Source organism: Microsporum canis, genomic scaffold, assembly GCF_000151145.1.
Source record: "Microsporum canis CBS 113480 supercont1.4 genomic scaffold, whole genome shotgun sequence".
In the NCBI taxonomy this organism is placed as follows: domain Eukaryota; kingdom Fungi; phylum Ascomycota; class Eurotiomycetes; order Onygenales; family Arthrodermataceae; genus Microsporum; species Microsporum canis.
Genome location: NW_003299166.1, coordinates 1,661,977 through 1,687,737, shown reverse-complemented (window position 1 = coordinate 1,687,737; position 25,761 = coordinate 1,661,977). Strand labels below are relative to the sequence as shown.

At 46.1% G+C, this 25,761-nt stretch overlaps 10 protein-coding genes across 10 annotated transcripts; 5 read left to right on the top strand and 5 right to left on the bottom strand.

The window, feature by feature from the left end:
• Positions 1-894: 894 nt before the first annotated feature.
• On the bottom strand, positions 895-2,997 carry MCYG_04627 (phosphotransferase family protein; the record flags this gene model as incomplete). The annotated part of the gene is made up of 3 exons (XM_002846844.1): positions 895-1,197; positions 1,315-1,451; positions 1,629-2,997. 3 exons carry the CDS (start codon positions 2,995-2,997, stop codon positions 895-897), a joined length of 1,809 nt encoding a protein of 602 aa, XP_002846890.1.
• Positions 2,998-3,391: 394 nt separating this feature from the next.
• MCYG_04626 (conserved hypothetical protein) lies at positions 3,392-6,824 on the bottom strand (the record flags this gene model as incomplete). The annotated part of the gene is made up of 6 exons (XM_002846843.1): positions 3,392-3,492; positions 3,556-3,717; positions 3,789-4,805; positions 4,886-5,297; positions 5,379-6,709; positions 6,761-6,824. The coding sequence occupies 6 exons, from the start codon at positions 6,822-6,824 to the stop codon at positions 3,392-3,394; spliced, it is 3,087 nt and encodes a 1,028-aa protein (XP_002846889.1).
• Positions 6,825-7,937: 1,113 nt separating this feature from the next.
• Positions 7,938-9,577, top strand: MCYG_04625 (repressible alkaline phosphatase; the record flags this gene model as incomplete). The annotated part of the gene is made up of 2 exons (XM_002846842.1): positions 7,938-9,255; positions 9,321-9,577. The coding sequence occupies 2 exons, from the start codon at positions 7,938-7,940 to the stop codon at positions 9,575-9,577; spliced, it is 1,575 nt and encodes a 524-aa protein (XP_002846888.1).
• A 354-nt stretch (positions 9,578-9,931) lies between these two features.
• Positions 9,932-10,795, top strand: MCYG_04624 (conserved hypothetical protein; the record flags this gene model as incomplete). The annotated part of the gene is made up of 1 exon (XM_002846841.1): positions 9,932-10,795. The coding sequence occupies one exon, from the start codon at positions 9,932-9,934 to the stop codon at positions 10,793-10,795; it is 864 nt and encodes a 287-aa protein (XP_002846887.1).
• An 837-nt stretch (positions 10,796-11,632) lies between these two features.
• Positions 11,633-12,538, top strand: MCYG_04623 (uncharacterized protein; the record flags this gene model as incomplete). Its single annotated transcript, XM_002846840.1, has 1 exon — positions 11,633-12,538. The coding sequence occupies one exon, from the start codon at positions 11,633-11,635 to the stop codon at positions 12,536-12,538; it is 906 nt and encodes a 301-aa protein (XP_002846886.1).
• A 472-nt stretch (positions 12,539-13,010) lies between these two features.
• On the top strand, positions 13,011-13,322 carry MCYG_04622 (uncharacterized protein; the record flags this gene model as incomplete). Its single annotated transcript, XM_002846839.1, has 1 exon — positions 13,011-13,322. One exon carries the CDS (start codon positions 13,011-13,013, stop codon positions 13,320-13,322), a length of 312 nt encoding a protein of 103 aa, XP_002846885.1.
• A 1,313-nt stretch (positions 13,323-14,635) lies between these two features.
• Positions 14,636-15,592, top strand: MCYG_04621 (uncharacterized protein; the record flags this gene model as incomplete). The annotated part of the gene is made up of 1 exon (XM_002846838.1): positions 14,636-15,592. The coding sequence occupies one exon, from the start codon at positions 14,636-14,638 to the stop codon at positions 15,590-15,592; it is 957 nt and encodes a 318-aa protein (XP_002846884.1).
• A 782-nt stretch (positions 15,593-16,374) lies between these two features.
• Positions 16,375-18,560, bottom strand: MCYG_04620 (extracellular elastinolytic metalloproteinase; the record flags this gene model as incomplete). Its single annotated transcript, XM_002846837.1, has 5 exons — positions 16,375-16,558; positions 16,621-17,035; positions 17,123-17,670; positions 17,732-18,126; positions 18,201-18,560. 5 exons carry the CDS (start codon positions 18,558-18,560, stop codon positions 16,375-16,377), a joined length of 1,902 nt encoding a protein of 633 aa, XP_002846883.1.
• Positions 18,561-21,011: 2,451 nt separating this feature from the next.
• On the bottom strand, positions 21,012-21,480 carry MCYG_04619 (uncharacterized protein; the record flags this gene model as incomplete). Its single annotated transcript, XM_002846836.1, has 2 exons — positions 21,012-21,303; positions 21,455-21,480. 2 exons carry the CDS (start codon positions 21,478-21,480, stop codon positions 21,012-21,014), a joined length of 318 nt encoding a protein of 105 aa, XP_002846882.1.
• Positions 21,481-23,512: 2,032 nt separating this feature from the next.
• MCYG_04618 (conserved hypothetical protein) lies at positions 23,513-24,627 on the bottom strand (the record flags this gene model as incomplete). Its single annotated transcript, XM_002846835.1, has 5 exons — positions 23,513-23,845; positions 23,910-23,963; positions 23,988-24,140; positions 24,173-24,331; positions 24,499-24,627. 5 exons carry the CDS (start codon positions 24,625-24,627, stop codon positions 23,513-23,515), a joined length of 828 nt encoding a protein of 275 aa, XP_002846881.1.
• Between the last annotated feature and the right edge of the window lie 1,134 nt (positions 24,628-25,761).

Below are 25,761 nucleotides of genomic sequence, written 5' to 3'. Positions count from 1 at the left end.
GGGACGCTCGACTCGATATATATTAACATACGTCATAGATGGCATAACTTAATCGATTCAAGTTTGAGTCAACAAGTTAAACTGGTGATTGGTTGATAACTAACGACGAAAGTCACTCCCTCCATAGTCACGGCTGGTCGCCAATCTGGTAGGATTGAATCCGTATGAAGATTATCGTATTTTCTCTACCATGGTGGTGCCATCGAACCCAATTGACAGCACATCGCGCCCATATTATATTGTTAATTGCATATATGTGCGTGCTTTGCTGATATATTACCCTGCATGCGATTGCCCTTAGCCAGGTACTTATAACCCTTGACCATTATTCCACATTTGCACGGTTGGGAGACGTGATATTTATATTCTTTGAAAGACCTATCCATCTAACTATAACACGTTTATACTCTAAACCTAGATGATAGACCTTGATTGAAGCAGATATAAGAAGCAAAAAGCGGAGAATTTTTTGGAGATTGTCCGTACAATACCTCCTCTATCAAAGATTGTGTTCACTATCAGCCCAGCAGAATATGGCCTCAGCTTATGAGTAGTCCATAATTCTTCACCATGGCAAACCATGGGCTCCTTTCCCATATAGCTCTGAAGGTGCTATACTATATCATTTCTGCCATAATGTGGCTAATCTGCGACTTTGACAGACATGATTCCAACCCCTCTATGAATAGGATTGCTATTTTCACTCCCAAAACGCTCTTTGCGGGGTGAGAAAGCATGCCATTGTCATTAAAGTATACCTCCTTCAATGCGAGTGGAGCGAGCAAATTTGGAGGCAAAAGGTGAATATAATGCGCTTGATGGTCTGAATTCTTTCTCCCTTTCTCTTAATGAGTTGACTATGGGTTTAACTGTCTCCTCGCACGTCGACTCTGGCTAATAAATGCCACATTTTCTCTCCTCCGCAGTAAGATTATCAATGATATCTCGAGCCTGGAGAGCCGCCGCCAGCTCTCTTTGGAGATCCTCGGCCTGTGCTTGTGAAGGAACCTCGCCCGCTCTTAGACCAATTCTAATGAGCTCCTTAGATGCCGGTCGCTCGAAATAATAATCAAGAAGTGAGCCATAGCTATCTCGGGCGTCGTTCGCACGGTCTGCGCCGTTATTTGTCGACATTTGTTTGTTTCGTAGACAGGCACTGGGAGTGACCTTTCCCGAGTTAACAGGTTGGTGGGTGGGCTATTCTATTATACATTAGCTTGCCGCCCTGGCAAGGAAAGGTAAGAAGTTGGTTTACCGTTAAAAGCTCGGCGTAGCAACGCACAAAGGATGAATCTGACGGGGGGCGTTATGGACCTTGGGTTGAAGGTTTTTGGTCTGAGAGGTAATATATATATTTTCAGCCTCTAAGGCAGCAGCAGCCCAGGCAGCACGCACAACATCCTGGCAGGGATGGTCCAACCATTGGCTCTTCGTGTGCATACCATTATATTCTGAATTCGAGCAGTTCATGTCGATTTTGTAGCGAACGTATCACCGTGGTAGAGCATATTTGGACCCCTCAACATTGAAATAATAAACTTGACATGAAAATATGCCAAATATCAGAATTAGATAAATTAGAATCTAAGCATTTGTCATCTCCTCTATGGTCCGATGTGAATCAAGACCGCCTTCCTTCATCTGTTGCATCTTTCTATGGGTAAAGATCTCGATATTGCCCTGTTCCTCCTCATTTAACAGCTCTATCAAATCCTTAGTAGACTCAAAGTGACCATAGTACTTTGGATGTATGAATTTCCAGTAGATATCATCGAACGAAAAGCTATAGGTTGCTGCAAGGAAAATCCAGAAATTGCCGTTCTCCAGTGACTGAGCCATACGATCTGAGAGACGCGGCGACTCAGGAGCAATGCCATTCTCAGTCCGCTCATTCTCACGATCTCTTAGAACCTCTAGGAAAATCTTTTGTCGAGATGTATAGTGAATCAAGAAATCATCTATGCCCGTTTCCCAGGCTTCTGAACGGGCTAGCAACAGCCACCATGGAGAGCAATAGGTGAATTCAGCTGGAGCGGCATAGCAGAATTCCCAATCTATCACAGCGCGAACTCGAAGCTCCTCATCAACAAGTATATTAGAAGGGCGCAAGTCGTCACAAAATAGTGGGAAAGAGCTATTATTGTACGTGTTGCAGAATTGAAGAGTAATTTGACGGAATAGACAGCGTGCAATATATTTCTTCTGGCAATCCTCTGCGTCCATGATCGCATCATTGCGCTGTGTTTCTAGGTGATGAAGATGGTCATCTGCTAGAGACACAAGGTAAGTGGCCGTGTCTAAAAAAAGGTGCTGAGACAGTCTTTTGGGTGGGAAATTTCCGAGTCCGACTAATTCATTCATGTTGAAAGTCATCGCCCGTTTGCCCACTGAGAAGCGCCCGGAGCCATCCTGAACAAGGCCACCGATTGCTGGAAACCGACATGTAGAGAGCTCCAACAGGATATCTGCCATGCCACGGTAAGCCTGACGTAAGGGAGCGAGGTCAAGGTCTAACTTCAAGGCCGACGGCACTTTAGGGTCTTGCGAGGCTCTGAGATACTCAGATAATATCCTCCCTTCAACAAATTCTATTATCATATACGGGCCAACCGCAGACTTGCCATGCCCAAAGACGCGAGGGATTGGGATTGATGTATTGTTTGCGATATATTCCATCACAGCGACCTCATCCTCGAGTTTTTCTTGACGAAACATCGACCTTCCAAGCGCCGGGAACCTGACGAGCACATCCGGCCCATGCTTGAACTTGACTCGATAACAGCGATTGAAGGAACCCTGCGAGTAATACGCGGCACTGACTGGTTCTCGGCGAAGGTGCTGAAAGGCAAGTCGAGCTGCCAGTTCATGAGTTTTGTTCTTCTCCAAGTGCCTCATCCACACGACAAAACTAGTGTCGCTCTGCCTGCAAGCCTCGGTGACCACGTCCATTGCAAATGTCTTGTCTGGGGGTAGATAGTATGGAGGATAGGTTTGCATAGAGGCCTAGGATAAGGAGAGGATAATACCGGACTGATTCGAGCGTCAAGACAGATATCAAACAACCGCAGGTTCACAATTATGCTTGTTTTTTATATGGATGGATGCAAACCGTCTGCCACTATTTAAAGTTCAAACTCGTACTAGTTCTGCGAAATGTTAATTGGTTCAATGGGTACTTTGATATATTATATAAAGCATTACATTTATAAATTTTAATGTTTATATACTTTTCTTAAGAGGCCTAATACAGCCAGGCTTTGATAACAAACTATCTATATAACTGGGAGCAAAGAATCGTAGAATATGAATGACGTCAATTAGCCAAAACAAGCATTTACCAGGGGGTATAAATCAGTTCAACACCAAAAAAATGGCGTAAATGGAATAATTATCACTGAAGAGTGATATCATCCTCATCAATAGCACCAAATAGCTTCCGTACGCCTTCCATCAACACGACAATTTCTGCCGATAGCTGAGCAGTAACAAGTGCTGTTTGTCACTCTTATGTCAGCTATCATAGCTAAATACAAGTAACAGAAGGATTTGACATACCATAAGCATACAGAAGAGCATAATCTTCGTCAGTTGTTAGTCGGGAGGCCTGTTTATCACCCCGGAAATGGTGAAGTTGGGCCAGAAGGCGGTCCCTGGCATGTTCAGTGTCTGGAAGAACCTCATTCCATGCGTAGCCTAGCTTCATTGATGATGCCAGAACTGTATGTGAAGTTAGAATCGATCGGATTTATATGAAAACTACTATAGGTAAACAATGCGAGGGACTTTACCGGACAATAAGTGACTTATTCTGGCGGATAGTTGCATTCTTTCCCGCAAGGTGTATTTTAACATGGCCGCTTCACCTTCAGAGGCAGTGAGATTTTTCATTATTTCAAGATTCATGGCTTGGAAGGCATCCAGTAGCCGCCTGGTCCCAGCGAGGAGCACCCTATATTCAGCATCTGGAAGCCGTCGTTTCAAGGAGAATTCAGACCTTGCTGAAACCAGAAGTGAATCGAGATGGTTCAAGAAAAGCTGCAGCTTGATTTTCTCTTGCACATCGAAATATGGAATTGTTGGCCCTCCTCGGATCATAGTAGATAATGGGTCGCGTTTCCAGATCACACTTAGGCGAAGCCAGAGAACGCTCAAGCCATCCTTTAGTTTCCGTTTAGCACTGGAAGGCCAGATGACCCTTGTGATTATAATGCCCCATAAAATACCAGAAAAAACGGCCACAACTCTGTGAAGGGCGATATCAGCAATCACTGGATCTTCTCCGCCTTCGTCCATGCCATCATCACAGCCCTCCTTGGATAATGAGTATGCGTATAGAACAGTCAGGTTATAAGTGAGCATAATGAATCTCCCCATTGGCCCTTTACCTTGCGCTATGATTATATAGGCCGTCCAAAGGGACATCGCCCAACCAAATATAGCAAGAAAGACAACGTTCGCTTCAGCCATATACCAGCTAGCAAGGGCACAAAGGGCCCCAAGGCATGTGCCGAAAAATCTAGCATAACCTGTCGTATTTGACGCTCCTATGGTCATTGAACACACCAGCATATACGACAGCAAGCCCCATTCTCCCCTCCAGGCGAAATATATTGGCCTAGTTTCCGGGATGAACGATGGAAGAGCATATATCGCTGCACCAGCACCAACTTTGATGGCAAATTTCGTGTCATCGCGTCGGAAAACGCGGAGCGCCTTCCATAACCTGTATCTGAGAGTGTACCTAATAATGGAGGTTTGGGCACCGGCAACCCTCTTATCTGTACCGGTATGATCAAGCGAATTCTCTAGAATATAAGAGTTAGTATGGTGACTTATAGGACAACATGATTAATTATACAAGAGAAAAGAACCCAGGGAAACAAACCGGTATCTAAAGGATTTATATTCGTGTCTTCACTGGGTTTCGATGCCCATGGATTAATCCAACGCCATGAGCGCCCATTAGGCCGCTCTTCAGCCTCCAGTTGAAGTTTGTCAAGTATACTGAGAAATTCTTTAAGTTGCTCGCCAAACTCTAGGAGGGAAAAACTAAAGTGACCGCAGCTGGCGGCTACTTCTTCTAAGTCGGCTTCAACTCCAAGAGGCTTTCCCCCCGCCATTATTACGTCCTTTTGGTTATATATGATATTCAGAGCATCATTTCGAGAACTTCGGTATAGCTCGAGCGCACGATCAAGGCTTGTTCTGAACTTGCTATTGACTGTAACTTTGAAATCCGGAGCTGGGCCATAAGGAAGTTCTCCAAGAATCTCCTTGAGCGTGTAAGCCAGCGAGTTCTATTATCCGCGAGTTAGTCCTTGCGAGGAGTATAGAGAAAATACGTATATCAAATTACAGCTAGGCAGCAGAGCTCATACCATTGACGGCCCAAGGTGGACGATAAATCTCTCGAAGATATCTGCAGGCGCCTGGATAAATTCAGTATCGTTATCTGCCGTTTGAGGGCGGTCGGAAGAGCGTATCAATCCAGAATGTGGCAGCGTCTGCAGTCCGTCAAAGCGGCTAGACATCGTGTCAGGCCTACGGAGGCTAGGGAGCGGAGAAATGTTGCGCGGCGATCGCCAGGTATCAAAAGAGCTCCTTTCCCGTGGTGTCTGTTGAATTTGGTTCAAGGTTTGAAACTGAAGTGCGGCTGCGCTTCGAAGGCCACCGATGCTCTGAGAGATGTCCTGAATGCAACGGACTAGTTTCTGCTCGAGCTGGTATTCCACCTCCGTGCCTGCGACATAATGTTCGAATTTAGCTTCTCTTAGGAGCTTCTCCATCTTTGAGTATGCTGCTTTATTTCTGTTTGAGGCATCAAGGAAAGGCTCCTGTTCCAGGCCGCTCTTCAGCCCTGATCCACCGTATATAAAGCTCTCTGTGATAATCTCCAGCATATCGGAGAGAGAATCTGTCATTTCAACCATGGTTTGACGCAGCTTGCTCTTTGCAGAAATGGGGTAGACTACAAAGCAGACCGTCATTGTAGCCACTACCCCCATGATAACCATTTTGAAGACCTGGTAGATTTTGGCCAGGGACAAATCTCCTCGCTGAACGGATCCCTCCTTTGTTAAGACAGTGATAATAGCTAGAGAAGCAAGAGAGCATGCCACGTTAACGAGCGGGTTCCCACGCCTCTGCTTCACCCATCCAATAAAACCAAGTCCGCCGCCACAGAAGACAATTACTATAATCGCATGGCCAAGGGGGAGCAAGTGGAATACATCCTCAAATATTACCGAAACACCCATGCTGGTAATTGAAATAAAGGCCGCATAGCAAAAGGCGATGATAGCTAACATTAGTGCTTCAATCATGCTGCCCTTGGTCCTGGCAGGGTGAAAGTACACGGTGACAGTCGCAACCGTATGCTTCCCACCTTGCTGGCCGAGAAACCGATATAGCACTGGAACAAACGTCGCCATCGTGCCCAGCAGGTATGCAATGCTACACTTCAAGATCCCTTTTCCTGTTTCTGACCGCATAAATGAACATAGCCTGCCAACAGTGGACGCCGCTCGGTGTAGCCAGCCCCTAGGTCTGTGTCCGCCATCCTCAGAATAAGGGTCTCTTTGGAGCAATGGTGTGCGCTCATCGTCGTGTTCCTGCTCAGGCGATAGATTAGGAGTGCCGTGTATACGCTGGCCGGTGCTAGGCACAATATAAGTTGCCTGTCGTAGCTTATGTCGAAGACATGTCAGCGCTCATGTGCGGTCAGCTAGGCAACTGGCCCAACAACGGCCACAAAACTCACATTGTACCGGTAGGGCGGGTGGTTCGACGGGCAACTCTGCGCCATGCTCAGTCATTAGGCCCATAGCCTGGGAGTTTGCTGTAACCGACGGCCCCTTGATTAAAAGCAGTGAGCTTGGAGGCTTGACACATGCTTACGTCATGGTTTTGGGAGGTGAAAAAAAGCCACCAACTTCGAACTTCATCAAACATCCAACTCATATTGTCCCAATCTCTCTGTCTCTGTTCTAATGGTGTCTTGTCTACTGATACATTACCGCGTTGAACTGGCGACAACACGATGGTATCCCTAAGTTTGACGCTCTGTCATCTCGCTAGGAAGCGCTGTCAGTTATACCTGGAACTTCAAACCTAGTGAGGTGCTAGGATATATCAACCCTGTATATAGTGGACCAGGGATATTTTCGGGAGATCTAGTGCCTGGCATCCCACACCTCTGGAGCCCAGCACCAGTCATAGCGAAGATAGACGTCATGCTGTGTTGAAATAAGCGGGTGCTGCAATTAGCCTAACTATATGACAGTGGTATATATACTATACCCAAGAGCTTACCCACAAGACGGATCCAGCGCCAAGGGCGGAATATCAAGCGGATATGGGACTTCTTGCTTAAGCCGAGGACGAAGAAATCACCATGGCAGCCCGCAACCAGCCTATTGGCGGACTGAAGGTATTGGTTTTCTTGATATCAGACTCGGCACCATGGAGAACTGACGGTGGTGAATGTCTTATTCCTTAGTAGGGAATTATGCCCGGCCGAGGCGCCCGGAATATCCCTCCCATGTTTCTTGGAAAAGGATATATGTCTACAGAAAGCGGGGTTTGACGGTTGTATATGCCTTGGGAGGACGGAGATGCAGAGCTAGGTTGCAATATCCCCTTGTCTGATAATCATGGCAACCGTTACTTGCTGCCTGTAAAATCTGCCTTGTCTTTTACATGCTGGAGAATCAACAATTGAGGCATTATTGCAGCACGTGGAACAGAGGTAGGCAGGGCCAGAACAGGGAAAGGGGATAATCGCAGCAACAGAGGAGCTACATACATGTACAACATATATATTGCCCTGTCCCATCCTGAATCCACGCCCAGTGCAATAGCTCGAGTACCTTGATTCGGCTCCCACCCAGTGCCATCTGCTTTCTTTCTTGCAGCGCCCTAGCAAGCAATTCTACAAAATGGCTCCGAATAACTATACCCGGCGTCGCGCTGGGCTCCTCTCCTGGTCACAGACTGCCGCTGCCGCTGCGATTGCTATCGTCACCATGATGGCGGTCTTACCCCAAGTTGAAGCGTCTGAGGCTGCTGGTGACCAGCATCGTAGGGATATACCATCCGGCAAGCGGAACGTCATCCTCATGGTGTCTGATGGTATGGGCCCTCAAAGTGTCGATATGGCCCGAACCTTCCGCCAGTGGCAGACTGGTGCTGAGAACGTCCTCTTCTTGGACAGCTACCTTATCGGCCAATCACGCACGAGATCGTCCAACAACCCAATTACGGACTCCGCAGCGGGAGCTACTGCATTTTCTTGTGGAAAGAAGACCTATAATGGCGCCATTGCTGTACTGCCTGACCACACTCCTTGCGGCACTGTCTTGGAGGGTGCAAAGGCTGCTGGGTACAAGACTGGTTTGGTTGCCACTACTAGAATCACAGACGCAACTCCCGCTGTTTTTGCCGCCCACGCCAACTCGCGCTCGTACGAAGATTTAATCGCGGAGCAGGAGATTGGAGAAAACCACCCGCTAGGCCGCCAGCTTGATCTTCTCCTTGGAGGGGGGAGATGCCACTTCCTTCCAGGTAATTCTGGAGGCTGCCGTGACGATAACAAGGACATTGTCAAGCTTGCGAAATCCAAAGGCTTTTCATATATCGGTGATCGTAGAGGGTTTGATGGCTTGAATGGTGGATCAGCTGCTAGGCTCCCTCTCCTCGGACTTTTCGCCGATAACAACATTCCCTTCGAGATTGACCGCCGATATCAGAATAACGTGTATCCTTCTCTGGAAGAGATGACTCGTACTGCCCTTAGGGCCTTGAGTGATGCCACGCGTGATAGTAATCAAGGTTTCTTTATCATGATTGAAGGCTCACGTATTGACCATGCTGGTCACGGCAATGATCCCGCCGCCCAAGTTCATGAAGTTGTCGCTTTCGACCGAGCGTTTGCTGCCGTTTTGGAATTCCTCAAGCACGATTCTACCCCTGGAATTCTTATTAGCACCTCAGATCACGAAACAGGTGGTTTGTCTGCCAATAGGGCACGAGCAAATATTCTCGGTAACGCATCCCACTCCGCCGAATACCTCGGGCAGGTACTGGAGAGTCACGGCGGCGATAGCAACATTGCTCGCCAGTTAGTGGCGGACGGCCTAGGAATTCGCGATGCGTCAGATCGAGAGATTGATTCTGTTGTTCGAAACGGAGAGGAAGGCTTTGCTGATCTCATCAGTCAAAGGGCACAAGTTGGATGGTCGACCCATGGCCACACTCGTAAGTCACTTTCAGTTTCTACCTTGTTTTGTATGACTATCGTGCTAATATATTGCTCATCTTAGCTGTCAACGTCAATATTTACGCCTCTTCCCCCCAGGACGCCCGTGCTCTTGCCGGTACTCACGAGAACACCGAGATAGGTGCTTTCCTGGCGAACTATCTCCGCGTGGACCTTGACGCCATCACGAGACGGCTAAAGGGCATCAAAACCACGCCTCGTCGTAGAGCTGTGCCCGACTACTCCTGGATGGGTAATCCACTTTCTGAGGAAGCCCTCAAGAGATTTACCAATGACCACGGTATCTCGCCCAAAGCGTGATACCAAAAGCGAACAGAATCAGATTTAATTGGAAGTGACAGCAAAATTGAGAGAGGCAGATATGTTACTTTAATTCCTCCAGGTTTCCAGCTTCAGTGGATGGGTTAAATATAATACTACTCCTGCGTAAAGATTTAAAGATGTTGTTCTTACCCAATGAAAAATTGATATCCACAATGCTGTAGTTAATACTAGTTATAGTCTGACGTAAGTTAGCGCAGGTTATAACTTGCCCACCATATAACCCGGTTACAACTGCCTGCCGTACGCCTGCGCCCTCAGTCCCGAGTACACGAGATACACCCAGCATAAAATACACAACAAAGACATCGTGTTAAGTCTTCTTAATGCAATATGTTGCACCAAGACAATGCAAGCAGAGAAACACCTCCATTATGTGTTGCCTATTCAGACCTATTGATCGGGCTTCCTGAAGGAACTCCACAGATCCAATATACCAATATGAAGAAGTTAGACTGTGTTATAGATACCCAGGCGAGGAAGTGTTGTATAGATAGTTCTAAGAGCCCTTTTCTAATAGTAACATCCATACCCTCTACCTTTCTAGAAGAAATGGACCACTTCTATCACGATAAATGCCCACGGTTTACTCTAAATATCCAAGAGAGAATTGTTATCATTGAGGTCATGGTTACTGAACCACACGAACTTGTGAGCCAGGCACTCTCGAAGTGTATCTCGGACAGTATCGATCGCATGGGCCTGAAGAAAGTACTCCGCGATACTGGTAGGGCCCAAGTTACTAGCACAACTTCTGCTAAAGAACCTGATGGCAGTTTCAAGCTAGTACGCGAGAAATGGCCTACTATCGCCATTGAAACAGGATTATCGGAGCATATAAGTAAGCTGGCTATCGATGCCCACTGGTGGCTCGAGGCGGAGGAATCTCGTACTCTGGTCGTCATCACGGCCAAAATCGACCAGCGGAGACCGCAGATAATATTCCAGCGCTGGGAGCATTATTATCCACCACTTCGTCCTATAACCCGACACTACTATCCAACGAGCACAGTAATACAAGAGGTTCATGCAGTGCATGAGGGAGGGATAACAAGAGCTACCGGCGACCTTGTCATACCATTCGAGAAGATGTTTCGTCGTCCAAGGGATGGCGGGGAAGAGAATGATACTGTTATTGGTCGGGATGTGCTGGCAGATATCGCTGAGAGTGCGTGGGAGTCCCAGGGCTTTATGTGAAGGGGAGGTTGAAGGGGAAAATGAGTATCGGATGAATATATTTAACGAGTTCATAACTTTAATTATATGCTAAAGATACACTGTCACTCGTTACATTCTTTATTTCCGAGTTTATGCCTGGAGCTTGCACTGGGAAGCACTTGGAAGCAAGTTTACATAGTAGGAAGCATAAGATGGCTTGTAATTATTACTCACCTTGGTACTCCTGCATGCTACGTACGTATCTCTAAGGTTTTTATTTTCCATAGTAGATTCATCACATAATCTTCTGCAAGTTGATACATACATAGTACAGGTACAAGTTTGTGATGTTACGAGTGGCAAATATCAAGTAGCCCTTCAGCAGGTTTTGGTGGCTTGGGTAGTTATGCAGTAACTACAGGACGAGGCGTATAGATAGGATGACCCAAAATACAGGAGCCTTTAAAATTGATACAATTAGGCGATGTATGGAGCGAAAGAAGCATAAGAGCGCTCAAAAATAAGCTATATATAGTATATAACTATCAACAGTACTCCACAGATTGATTTCTCAAATTTGAGAATCAGGCATATTCGCTTTAGTGAAGTTTAGTCAAAAAGGATATGGGTCGATTCATCCCGAACATTAAGCTTCGTAGTTACTATCGTACGATGAGTGTACATGGCTGAGAAATGGCCAATCTTGTTTACTACATAGTATATATACCTGGATTGGGTCCTAGTTATTTGATAGTGAAACATTTACTGAAGTCTTCGTTAGGAGTCTGAGATTAAAGATAATCAAACACCAGCCGCGATTACTTTCTTAAGATTTTCTCTTCGCTCCGTTGTGTATCCTCACAATTCGAATTAAAGATGATGACCAACGGCTCCCTTAAGAAAGATGTCCCCCATACATCATATTACGAATCCACGTACATGGCAGAAGCACTGGACGCGGCACTCGATATCGAAGTTGATGGGTTCGACGATGGAACTCTGTACTGGGATATGTTTCGGGAGCTCCTCCGTCAGAATCGAGCTTTAGATCCCCACCCAGGCCGCACCGTCGTCCTGGACGTGGGAGCTGGCTCGGGACGCATTTTCCGAAAGATCGCTCTGAAAGCTGCCAAAGCCGGCGAGGACCTGGCTGATGCAAGCTTCATTGGATTGGACAAGTCGCCAACCATGCTGGAAAGAGCCAAAAAAAGGGGCGCCGAACTAGCCAGTGTCGGAACAGTCTTATGGCTTGAAGGCGACGCTGGCGACCTGCTGGCGCAACCTTCTCTCTACGAAACCAGACAGCAAGTAAGCCTGGTTCTGTGTGCAGACGGGGGTATCGGCTATCTCGAACGTGACGTAGATATCAATAACTTCTTCTCGCATATCTCCCAGCTACTATGCCCCGGAAGCGGACGAGCGCACATTTCTCTCTTGGAGTTCCAAGTAGCTGAAGCTTACGAGAATGGCAAAGTTCCAACTACCTATGACGAATCGATGGAGTGCATGGATGAGATTGGCAAGGAGCAACCGTTGGTCTTCAAAAACATTCATCACCATGAGTATGTGGAAAATGGAATCCACATAGGCGAAATGGACACGGAGGTCATACGAAGGAATAAGCAAGGGGAGGAGACACTTCTTGAGATCGTCCATTACAGGCATCGCTTCCAAATATGGAGCACCGAAAAACTCATAGAGACAGCGGAAAGGGCAGGTTTGAAGCATGTCGAGACTATCAAATGGCCCCGGATGCGCCATTTTGTTTTTATGTCGCCTTGAATGATATTTCAGCCAAAGATGGAAGTACCCCGGCTTGCCCTATTTTCTGTGCTACCACATTGCAGCGACAGCCTATCCTAATGCCTGATGTGTGCAAATAAAATAGGTTGCATCCTGCATATAGTTAAGTTATCAACAGCACACACTGATTACGAGATAGTTATACAGGCCGCAGAGATGGATCGATAACCCGGAGCTGCCAGCCCCTTATCAAGAGCTTGTTGACCCTTGGTGCCATTATTAAGCAAGAAATTCAAGTTCGACGAGGTCATCTATAGGCAGTCTTTTCTCCACATAATATCAATCTCTTGCAAACAGGTATAAGCAGTAATCCTTGACTCCGGGTGTCGTTCGTGGGTCTAGCGATTGGCCAGGGATTGGAGTCGAAATAATCCAATTACTTTGTATCCGTTAGCTTGCTTCGGAATCCGGTATCGGATAAGCGGTTCTATAACGGATTCTGGCGGTGGCCATGGAAAAAACCCATCTCGGCAAGGTATTGCTCGCCGTTAAGGAGCGCGTACAACAATCAACTGCCTTCGAAAAGATCCCACATCTATCAATGTCCATATGGGGAAAAGCAGCCGGATTACGGAGCCGAATTGGCAATGGGAGGAAAAACCCGTATGTACCAAATCTGCCTGTGGTAGGATGGCTGAGCCCAAGAGCACTAGTTACAATGCCTGCCTATTACAAATTATTATTATTTAGGGTTTCATCAGTCCGATGTTTAGTTAATGTCAGGCCGAGAGGTTTAGATAACAAACATATATATATCCTTTAACTGAAGGCGGTCCAGGTCGTAGCATGTCGTTACCCCGAGGTCGGCATCAATGAGGTCAATTCATTACCCTCACATTGGCATCTTTTGTCTCGATACAGACCTGTAGAGTATTCCCTAATAGCTGCACGCCTGTTACATACACAGTTATCGAATAGCTTAAGAATCCACTTACATCAAATTCCCGCTTTGCTGCGACCTAATATCTAGACTGCAATATGTTGCCTTGCATAAAACCTTTCGAGAATATGCGAGCGTGGATAGACATTATCCTTCTTATGACACTGGAGGCCACTCCATGAACGGGAAGCAGAGTTGACTTTGCCGCGCATAATGAGTATATGCAAGGCCGCTTGGTTGGTGGTTAAAGGTATGCCTTTTACCCCGTAGAAAGTGTCTCCTACATATAAAAGAGGACTTCCCCTTTGGGAAAGCAGACCGTCATCTCGGATCTACGTAGGGCCGCTAATGGTCACATGACTCTATATTGCTTAAATAATGACTAAGCTCCAATTTCTTTCGAGAGGAAGAGAAAACAAACAAGCAGCTCAATTTTGAGGCCTCTCGTTTTTGGCTATCTTCATCATATTACGAGATGAATACTACGTGCTGACAATAATGGATGTGGCAACATTGCATTAGTATGCACAGTTCTAAGCCACTGGCTTGAACTATTTGTCTTTCGAGCCAATAGCTGAGAGATCCGCGCATTGATTCCCGAGGTCCACTGAATGGCAGGATATGAGTGGTGTAATCACACTGAACTCCTGAGGAGATTGTACGATCATGAACGCTTATAGTAATTATGGCGGTTGATCTTCCGTATATACGGAGTAAGGAAGAGAGAATCCAATTTTGAGGAATGGTATATTTCTTTTCCTTTGACAATCTTCTGATAATACCAAGACCTTTGAATGACATTGTGACCAGACTGAAGACCACAGGCCTAGTATACTGACATTGGTTGTTTTATTTTTATGACAATTGATGTGGAGATTGCCTTCTACATCTTCTGACCATGGGCTTGCTCCAATGGTTGGTGTGGTGGCCAGCCCATATTAAAAGGAGTTGGACTGATCCGGCATGCAGGTTTTCCGAAAGGATCGAATATAATAGATATTGAAAGCTTGATAAATTGTTGTGGTTATTTAAGGTGCCAGGACAACCCAGCAGATGTGAAGAGTGCCTTCCCTTGGAGCACAATTTCCAGAGGATACTCGGATACAAAACGGAACGGATTTTATAGTATGATCTCTTCACAGATTCTTCTGTAATACTTAACGTTAACTGTCTATTAACGTATGTTTAGTTTCAAAATGATTCTTACAAACCCAGTATTTTGGCTGGCAGCTCTAGGGCTACACTATGCCAATGCCCATCCTGGTACCCTAGCTCTTGAGAAGCGCGCCCAACCCATAGATGCCAAAATTATCCATGTCTTCAACAGCGGCAAGATGTGTCCTTCTGGAACTCAACTGGGCCAGGCAAACATGAGCAACAACGTTGGGACCGTGAATGTAAAATGCTCTTATGAAAGCCACAGTTACGACGCTACAATCGCTCTCTACCCGGGCAGACTCACGGGAAATTGCTGCTACGTTCCAGATCAAGATGTGTTCCTCTTTGTCCAGGATCAGCGAACCGAGCCACTGACAAACTTCGAGCTTGACAGCGCTCAATGCTGTAACGAGGCCTCAGGTGAAACACCAACTGCCTTTATAAGGGAAACCCCGGGCGCCAGGTGCTCTTATGGATCGCTTTCTCACAGCTTCCCATCCGATTTTAACCAAGACTTGGTGACCAAATGCTGCTGGTCCGCGAAGAAGAATGAGTGGACTGTCCATCTTACCGAGCGACAGAAGCACAAATACTTTTCCGTTCCTCTTACCCAAAAGATCAAGACTATGGACATTGAGCGCGCAGACTTTTACAAGTCCTACATGGAACTTACTGTGTCCGTTACATGGGCTATTCCGGTTGTTGGAGGGTCAAAAACGAACCGTCAAACCATTAGATTTGATTACGGTAAAGACATTAGCAACAATTCAATAACCAGAGTTGAGCACCATCTTGGATGGTATGCTGTGACCACCACAACTAAAATTGGCGCCGATGGTACGCCAGAATTCCTTCTCCACTGGGACTCGTGGCTCTTTGCTATTGACATTGGACGGCATGTCTCTACTGAGAAGGGAACAAACAAGATCGATATACCTGCCAATAGTCAGGGGGAGATCAAGCAATTCCTTCTCGAGAAAGCCACCGTTTGCTAAAGTATTGATATGGACGGGCAGTATACGGTCCCAATATATGAGGGAGGGCGCTAGCTCGTTGGTTATGTTCTTAATGTGAACCTGTCTCTTTTACGTATCCATGAACCAGAGGCAATGGGGATCACAGTTATACAAAAATCATTTATCACCCGCTTCAAACATTCAAGAGTACTGTTTAATTAAGAAACAATCTATTTTTCGAGTTCTGTTGTTAAGTTTGGTCTTTTGACGTAACTGCCAACTTTGCCCGTGGTGGAAACAATAAAGTATATAGTATGCTCTATATTTGATTGATATAATTCCCAGTTGATTGCTCCTATAATGCAAAGTCCCAGCTTATCTATGTACGGTATTTCAAATAGAGTTGACTGGTACCCTGTGCATAGCCGAATTCGTGATGTGGCGATTCTATAGGAGATCGATCAAAGTCATTATTTAAATTCCAGGATCCTACAATAAGAATCCATTACCTGTACGATGAAAAACTTGGTTAATAAATAGACTAGCTGTCACGCAGTGTCTAGATATCACTACGGAACATAATATCACCAGTCGATGAGTCTTTTTTTGATTCTTTAGGTGAAATCATTCGTTCGGTATCACCTTGTCTCTACAGTAAAAATAATTGTAGATCTAATAGTGAGGAATTCTGTCTAGAGATCATCTCTTATGCCAACAGTACTGGTAAGTATGAATGGTTGAAGTTGGAAAAGTTTGAATTAATTGAAAGCTATGTACAGACGCATTCCTAACTATGTACATAGAAGAATCAAGGAATGCATTTAGCAGCCTGGTGGAAGTTGGTTGCTGCCGGTGCGGGTTCGTGGGTCGTACTTGGCGCCATAGCCGAGGCCACGCTTGGCGAATGCCTTCCAGATAGTGCACTTGTTGGCACCGTTGGTGAGGGCACGGTCGGCATCGATGATGGCATCACGAGCCTGGACGAAGTTGGGGTTGCATGGTTGACTAGAGAAAGGAACGTTAGCTAATGTGTTCAACGGTCAAGATGGTATATCATAGCAACTTACAGGGCCATTCCGTCCATGACGATCTTCATGGCAAGGTGGCGGCCGTCCTGTGGGACACCATTGCGGAAGACTGGGTCAGCACTGTAGGTACCACCGTGGGCCTCAATCAGACCCCACATGAGCTCATAGAGCATGGTAGCCCAGACGGTACCGATTCCGTGGACCTCACGGAGGTTGTTGACCGAGGTGTACATGTAGGGGTTGGTTTGGAGGTTAGTGGAGTAGAGGTAGGCTCGGATACCCTTGGGGTCATTAGCAGCCCAGGCTCCCATGGAGTAGTTGGTGTTCTTGGTGTCACGGGGCTTTAGACGGATAGCAGTGGCATAGAAGTCACCCCATCCCTCACCCATACCACCGGACTCGAGAGCGTTCAAGCAGGCACTGTTGGCAGGACCACCGCAGAGACGGTTTGAGACTGGTAATAATGTCAGCTTCAGTTCGAGGCTTAAGGAAGAGATGGAAGGGGAAGGAAAAAAGTTAGAGTTTAAAGGTGGTTACTTACGACCGTGAGTGTACTCGTGGATGACGATACCGGCTTCAAGGCAGCCATCACGGTTGGGACGAGCAGTAGTCCAGTTGTACATTCTCATGCGGCCAGGGCTGCCATCTGGTGGGGTGGCAAAGTTGGCGTTGTTAGTACCAGAGCCATCCTGAGCATTAACAATCGCGAAGTCATTGCCTTTGCCACCCTTGTTGTTGTTATTAACCTGGAAGTTACCAGCAGCCTCATTAAAGCCGAAGGAGTAGAGGAGGTCGTGGTATCTGTTGGTGGTATAGAAGAGCTGTGTGATAGAGAAGTCCTTGTAAGAGGATGGGGGGGTCATGGCCGCGGTCCATGGGTAGTTGAAGATGAGGTTAGCGCTCTGTGGGCGGTAGTTGTTGAGATAGGTGCTGCCACCAGTTGGGTTGTCCTGAGCAATGGCATTGTTACCACGGGTGGTTGGGTACTTGTTGGTGCCATCAGAGTGCCAGGTGAATGGAGAGGAAGCAGTCCATGGGTCACGGAAGCTGGTTGGGTTTCCCTCGGTGGGATCATTGAGACCCCAGGCGCTATCACACAGTCAGAGAGTTGCCGCTAACAATGACCAACATGGGATACCAGAGGACTTACAAGACCTTGAACTCAGCAGAGGCAACGTAGTCAACAACGTTGTGAACGGTCTCGCTGTCGTGGGCATCGACATAGGACAAGAGCCAGTTGTCGCCAACATCAGTCTCGACCTTCCAGGTCAGGGCGAGGCTGCCGTCTTCCTTCTGGAGGTAGACAAGCTTAGCCTTGGGGGCGGAGAGAGCTCCGGAAGTTCCCTGGAACTCAAAGGATTCCTTGCCCTCGACGGTCTTGGCCTTGGCGTTCTCAGACTTAACTGGGAGGTTAAGGGCCTTGACGGCACCCTTCAAGGCCTTGACTGGGTCAGAGAATTCACGCTTGACCATTGGGCTCTCCTTGGGGATTTCTCCAGTGAAGAAGGAGTTTCCGAAGGAGAAGACCTTGCCGTCACGGTCGATCTAGGGAGTAGGTATAAGTTAACTGGCCATCTATACAACTCAAGGGGCAACATATGCCAAGAGCAATAACATACGTTAACATTGAAATCAGAGTTATCGATGTCAAGACCGTGAGCAGTCTGCTTGAAGTGAACATGGCCAATTCCGTTGGTGCCAATGTAGTGGTCGTCAACAACACGGAAAGTGGACTTTGGGAATGTGCTCTTGACAAGCTTGGTGGCGGTGGAGACGTAGTCGTCCTCCTTGGAGAAAGAGAGGGCCTGGATCTTCTGAGCGGTAGCATCGCTGTCCATGTACTTGGCTTTCAATGGCAGACGGAAGGAGTCGATGTCGACACCACGACGGCTGAGGACAGAGCTGGTCTGCTGCTCAGCAGGGTGAGCGAGCACATTCATGGGCAGGGCCAAAAGCCCGGCGAGCAAAAGTCCGTGCATGATGTCCGAGGGAATACCTGATTCGCCGGTGGGAAGAAAAAGGTAGAAAGAGGGTGAATGGGGTCAGAGAACACTGTTCGTCTGAGGAGCTCTGCTTGAGACTTCTGGATATCTTTTCGTGGATATCTCAATGCCTTTATATAGAAGAATCACCGCCCCCATGCCGGCGCTAAGAAGTCTTGTATCATTCAGACCTTTGAATAACTTCCTCTCCCTCCCCCCCCTTGTTCATGCCTACTTGAGAGAAGTCTCGTGAGGGCTGACGGGGGTGTGTAAGCATTTTTGCCCATGCTTGGATTATTCCTGCTAGCTACGAGCAGCTGGCTGGACGGTTCTCATCACCCACACACCACCCCTTGTGAATTTTCGGGCCGTGTCAAGCCTCATTAAACTGGCCTGTCCGCCAAGCAAGAAACATGATGTTTCTATACGGGGTATTTCTTTTCATTCTCCCTCTGGTAGAGCTTCAGCAGATCCGGGTCATGCCGTGACTGGCACACAGTCCTCCGTACTCCCACACCTAGGCCTTCGACAGACAACCTCGACCCGCGGTTTCCTGCACCCAAGACTCGATCACAACCCAAGCTGGTGAAGCTTGAAGACAAAGCTTCATCTGTTTATCTTTATGCTCTCCGCGTCACATCAGCGGAAAAGGAAAAGGAAAAGTCATGTGCCATATCCGATTGCCGTGTCTAAGTCCAGCTTTGATAGCGGTCCGGGGAAGAGCATCAAGAAACAAGCGTAGCGCCCAGATAAGACCTCAGACAGGGATGCCCCTTACATAGATCGTAATTCCACCACGGCTGGACTCGGTCAAGCATCATGTTCGTTTGCCAAAGTCCAGCGCCAGAAACATCCTGACGGTGAAGTTTTCTTCCTCGACCAGAAACAAAAATCACACGCAAAGTGGAGCAAACTAAGGTTAGCGTTTTTAACTAAACAAAGCTTATTATAAATCTTAAAACCACCACCAAAAAAAAAAAAAAAAAAAAAAAAAAAAACTTGACAGAAGATAAACAAGTCCACAGCGCAAGAGAAATATATTTTTCATGATTAAACGATATTAACTATGAAGTGTGGAGCATATGTGGTGCTACTTATATAAATTCTAGTTATAATTGTACCGACCAGTGTCTTCCGCATGCTAAGCATTCCTAACCGCTTCGAACAATCAACCTCGGCCATCTCAGATACGGGTTCACGAGTCAACAAGAGAAACAAAAGTCTTGTATTGTCTCACGATACAATAGCGTCAGGGCAAAGTTGCCTGCTCTGCGGGGTGATGCGGGGTGCCAGGGCTAGATGGTTTCTCATCCAAGTAGTTCGTGGCGAACAGTCTGGGGAATCTCACAGAAGTTCATGTAAGGCCAGCCTGTCAATCATGCATCGATAAACTATGCTGCTGTCCCCATCCCTGCAGGAAATCACATATATAGCTGACTTATATACCCCACAAGGGGTTGACTGATACGAGACTCTAAAACTCTTCTGGACCGCGTCTAGAAAGAAAATTTGACCGGTGATTGATGGTCTTGGTGATACCTTCAATGGGTTTGAGGGGGGGGATCCCATCTTCCGACTGCAACCCTTATCAAATATACACTGCTTTCATATATTGTCTCTTCCACATGGGAAAGAAAAGGAAAACGGAAAACTCGACACTTAGATGACAAGATAACCACGGCTTAGTTATCCTATCGCATGCTACTTAATATATTCTGAATTCCGCTTTCTCCCGGGTTTATATCAATTTCCGGAGCACCCCAGGTTTTCCTTGGCCCTCATGCCATGTCTGCCGCGGGAAGCTGGGGACGTTTCCCGCGTTGCTGCATGAGATATTACCTCTTCTGCTCCTTTCTCCATCTCAGTGACCCCATCTCTTTAGCATACGATTCTTTTTATGCATATCGCTATCGACCGAAATGGAAGGTAGTGACAAACATTATACCCAGGCTAAGCATTCGGAGACACCCGATTGTCCTTTTGGAACCTGGGGAATGGTTTTTATGCAATGCAGACAGACAAGGTATAAGCAGACAGAGAGGCTAGTCTACTATGTATATTCCTTCATTTCTCGCCCCCGCTGGTGGTCCTCCGCCTGTTGAAGTTCCCAAAATAGCATGATGATTCTCCTTTGGCCACCTGTAGCTGCTAGACAGTGAACGTGCTTGAAATTACATGGTGCCACTCTACCCCTGAATAACTGGGCAGCGAATGCCGCAGCTGGCGTGAATCCTCCGCCCCAGGTGATTGCTCTGACGTGGCGATCATTAAAGGCAGTGGACACGGGCAATTTCGAGAGTAGGAACCAAGCTCCTCCGCCCGGATATTGCATATTAGCCATCCCCCTTTCCAGGAAAAACAGAACAACAGGCCTTTCGCCAACCTTCAATCAATATTGTTGAAATGTTGCCTCACTAGAGAAAGTTTCCTGGTTTTGCAGCATACCCTCTATTCCTCGCTCTTTCTATCAAATGCAGCCCAAAGCACATTCTCATCGTAAAAGAATATGGTTAATAGAACGCTGAAGGAGAGGGGAAGCGTCCAAGCCTGTCCGTTAGGCACGCTGAGCTCCTCTGATGTACACCAGAAGGTTATATTTTTCATTCCAGAAATTGATCGCCGACCTAGGCCACCGATCAGGTACGGATATCCTCCGCACCACTCTCTTAACTCTCGTATAACGGCCCCAATGTCACCATGCTTGACTGACATGCATGCCTCCCGTCGCCAGCCACAGTACCTGTGTCCTATTAATATATTACTCGCAATCAAGGTGGTGGCAAGCTTGGCGACTATCGTGCTTCAATCTGGCATAGATAACCACAGGATGTACATATAACTAACCTTCTACAGTTTCCCCGCGTTATTGCAATAAATGTAGTTCGATATACGGAGGGGTCTGGACGACCATCGCCATAACAGTCTTCATCTAGCGAGGAATTTCACAAGGAAATGATGTAGGAGTTGGGGCGGATGTTACTCTACAATCCTCATGTCATGCAATCAAGCGAAACTATAAAACTTATTAGTCGCAAGAAAATCGGAGGCAAACAAACCTAGAATGCCATCACGCCCCGAAGACGACAGCAGAGGACTCATCTTCACATAGCCAACTAAGATGTGCCTCTTTCGAGCATATCTATATTCACTTCCACGATATCAGTATCAGACATATTACTATTCATCCAAGCCTCAGCAACGCTTGGAGAGGGTAAATATTTCGTTTCCCTCTGAGTAGCCGAATACGGCATTCTAGGCAATCAACCCATCAGTCTCTCATGTTACTCAACATATCACTGACCCAAGACTTCTAGTAACGAGATTTCATCCTCTCAGCCATATCGAAGGACGTTGGACGTCATGGACAGTGATCAACCTGATCAGCATGATCAACATGATCGTGGTCAGGGTTCATACAAACGGTGATGATCAATGATGGCCGATCGGTTCATCTCCCGTGAACCGTCACAATGGTTATCAGAGCGGCCCCGCGGCGTCTAGAAGCTTGTCGGGACATTCATCGATGAGGGCGTCTTGCTGCTAGGAATCATTGATCTCCGTCCCTTGAGACTGTTGTGAAACATCACTTGACCGATTCGCTGTGTTGCGCAATATCTGCTGGGATCATGACCACCTGGATATTACAAGAATGCCTGATCTCGAAGTTTGCCATGGACATTTCAGTCATTTGGACCGTCTTCCTTTCCCATCAGCGGACATAATATGGATTAAAATACTACTACTCCTACGCTCCATTTTATTCCAACTCTACAATTCAGAGCATCTTTACCCGCACACTGCTAATTAGCTGAGTTGGGCGGTAGCTACCAGCTAAGCACATGGCCCGAAAACTCTTTACAGCTCCTCTTCGAAAACAAGACTTTTGGCCCATGAAAAGAATAAAATTCTCATGAGCCGCCTGTTATCCTGGCCTTTTACCAGCATCATGCGTGTTCGGCGCGTTCCTAGACTTTATACGGGTGAACACTCCACTACCTTGGATCATATCCGGACGAGCGGATATCTTATTGCCAAGTGGTGGTAAATATTAAATGGACCAGATATATACCACAAACGAACCACTGATGTGAGTTTATTAACGGGGTAAATAGTGTGGAAAACCTATGACATCGAAGAGTAAATTCTTAACCCAAGATCTGGTGTCAGTATATGGACGATGTCCGTTCGCGAGAATACGTGAATATTCCATAGTTCATAGCTAAAAATATGAAGGTATATGAGATTATGGGTGCTGTACCGGCAAGGAGTAATTCATTCTATAAGAAGCCGTTGAAAACAGTTTGTCCACATAAGATCCTGAGTGAAGTTTTTTACAGACAAAAAGTTAAGGCCTCATTTATATACGTCTGTAACCAATATCCTAGAAAGCTCTCTCTGGAGTGTAAGATGTTTTCTCTCCCTTGGCCTCAAGTTGTAACTATGTCTCTTCGGTTCACTGTTTCTCCTATGGTGGTGATTAACTGGTTAACACTATGGGTAGAATATTTTCGTTAACTGTTGCTTTGGCTACTTGACCTGTAAGGGTGCTACAATTTGGCTATAATTAAAGGTCGATTTTTACTCTCTGTCCCACAATTATATCCATCGTTGCAGTTGCAGTTGCAATCTCAAATACTTGGCTGCATAAATAAGACGCACCAGTTAATAAGTCAGGAGCTAAGCTTAAGTCTAATTCAACCTTTTCAATTCTATTCTTTGACGATGACCCAATCACCATGCGCGTAAGTTCCTAGGTGCTGATAGGCCAAATGAGATCAATTAGAGCCCAGTTAATATATTAACTACAGGTTGGAAATGAAATCTTTGGTTAGGGGGTAAACTGATTCTTCTGTCCCCCCAATCCTCCAAGGACAATTTGTCGTAGCATTCAAGCCTATTAGCTCCTTGTATGGAGCGAGTAGATGAAAAGGTGATCTGCTTGAGATGGTCTATAGATTCATTTTAGATCTAATGTAGAATAATAACAACTGTATATTGTCATTTGCTGAAGTGAATGTGTAATTTGTGGCCTGTCTATAGCACCGCGAAATTCCCATGAATACAAAAATAGAAGTAAACAACCAGTTTCCCTTCAAGGCTATGGCTATGTTGCCCAAACGGTCGGGATTAGAAACCTGCTGCTCAGTGATGACTTTCAGGCATGTCATTTGGGAGGAGGTATGGTCAACAAGACTATTGTTTCCACCTAAGAAAATAGTCAATACTTGCGTAATCTTGTACGCCTCTATAGTATAATCTTCGTATGTGTTTGTATTGTTTCCCTACATAATAGAAAACATCGGTTGGAAGTGTACACATGAAGTGGTAGCTTGGAGGCCAACTTACATAAGACATATTATTCGCAATCTTCATCAACCGATCAGATTTCTGCTGCGTGGGCTAGCAGTCCGAGGAATTCCTTACCTCAACAAGATTATCGAGTGACTGAATGGTGAAGTTTCCAAGAGAGTTGCCTCGGCCACCGAAACTGGTGCATCCATCGAAGTCCTGCTTCATCTTCTGCTCAAGTTTCTCACAAGCGTAACCATTAGCCTTATCAGCAACATCACTAGCCCGCTGTAAATATCGTCAATACAGCTCTGCTCAACCACATCTGAACAAAGTCCGGCCGCAGCACGGCTATCAGTCATGTTAACAAAAACTGATGTGCCGCCGATTTTGCCTTCCTTCATCGGATATTTGAACTTTTTGAATGGCGGATTATTAAAGATGATAGCACAGCCGTGGAGATTTGCTGTGTTTGCATCCTATAGGGTGGCTAGGTAGTAAAATAAATTAAACGGAAGCCTGAGATCGCCGCTAGCCTTTGTCAAAACGTTAACACCCTTTACCAGGTAGAAGCCTTCAAGGGGAGAGGGTATGTTTGGGATTCGGGACACTCCAACTCATATATGGGCGATATCACCAACTGTACAGCGATCATAACCGTTGACAGTAGGCAGCCAACGGTGTGACACCTGGTGAGACTGGTATCTTCGGCAAAAAGGGAAGAAGAGAATAGTGATAAGAGAAGAGTAATGGTAAGTAAGTTAAGGATGGGCATTGTTACCTTAGAGAGGGAATAACAATTGAGGTGCTGAAGTTGTGGAAGTAAAATGATACTAAAGCTGTGAAAAAATTTTGGTTGATTTGTGCAAGTTGAAATTACAATCATAGGAAATCTCGAGTTGATAACTAGTTGGTCTGCAGTGGATTTGTTGCTCCTATATTGAGTCATATATAACTCTGATATTATAGTTATGGCATAGTGACTGAGTCGTGCGTAGTGGATGTGCTGCTGCTATCTTGCATCATATATAGCTCTGATGCTATAGTTATGACGAAGTTTCTGAGTCCTGCGCAGCGGACCGTAACCTTAGCTCTGTCTTTTTATGCCAAAATGCATGAACCAGGGCCAAAATCTAATCGTTGGAAGGTTGTACTCCTTCGGTTGCTATGTGAACGTAGGCCGCCACGTTAGCACGAAGCATCTGGTTGGTTGAATTTCATCGGCAATGGCAAGTTTCTGCTCTAATGATTCCTAGGTCCATGTGCATCATAATTGATGCCATGTGGATTCATAGTCCCGGCCGACTGATCTTATGCAACAGTCTGATGGAGTTTCCTCCATCCAGGATCCTGGTGACGATGTCCAACAAATCAACCAAGTACGTAGTCTCTCCAGAAATGATATCATAACTCTAAGGAATATTCTGCGTAGGGGCAAATATTTAAGTACGCAGTATATATCATTCGTCAAGCATCAAGCGTAGTAAGAGGCAAAGTGATTCCTTTGGTTAACAACGAAATCAACAATCGAATTCTTCGAGATCAAGGCGTTGTGCACCGAACTCCATTTATGACAGAACTTCACTTCATGTTTATGCACAGTATAATACCGGAATACCCGGTTAGGCAATATAAGTTACTAGTTCATGTAACCGGGTGGTATTGGTACCTGAGCGTTCTTGTTATATTAAGGCTTATTATTAAGCAATCTAGATATTGTCGGGACCTTGGGCCATGAGAGACCACGAGACAAAAATGGCCCATGGAAACATAGTCGAATGAATGACTAATCCAACAGATATTGAACTTAATTTTATATCAAAACACGAGTTGAGCCAACAAGATATGCCTCGAGAATATTTCGTACGCTGCATAGATGTTGGATACTTCTTGGTTCCTTTCCGTCCAT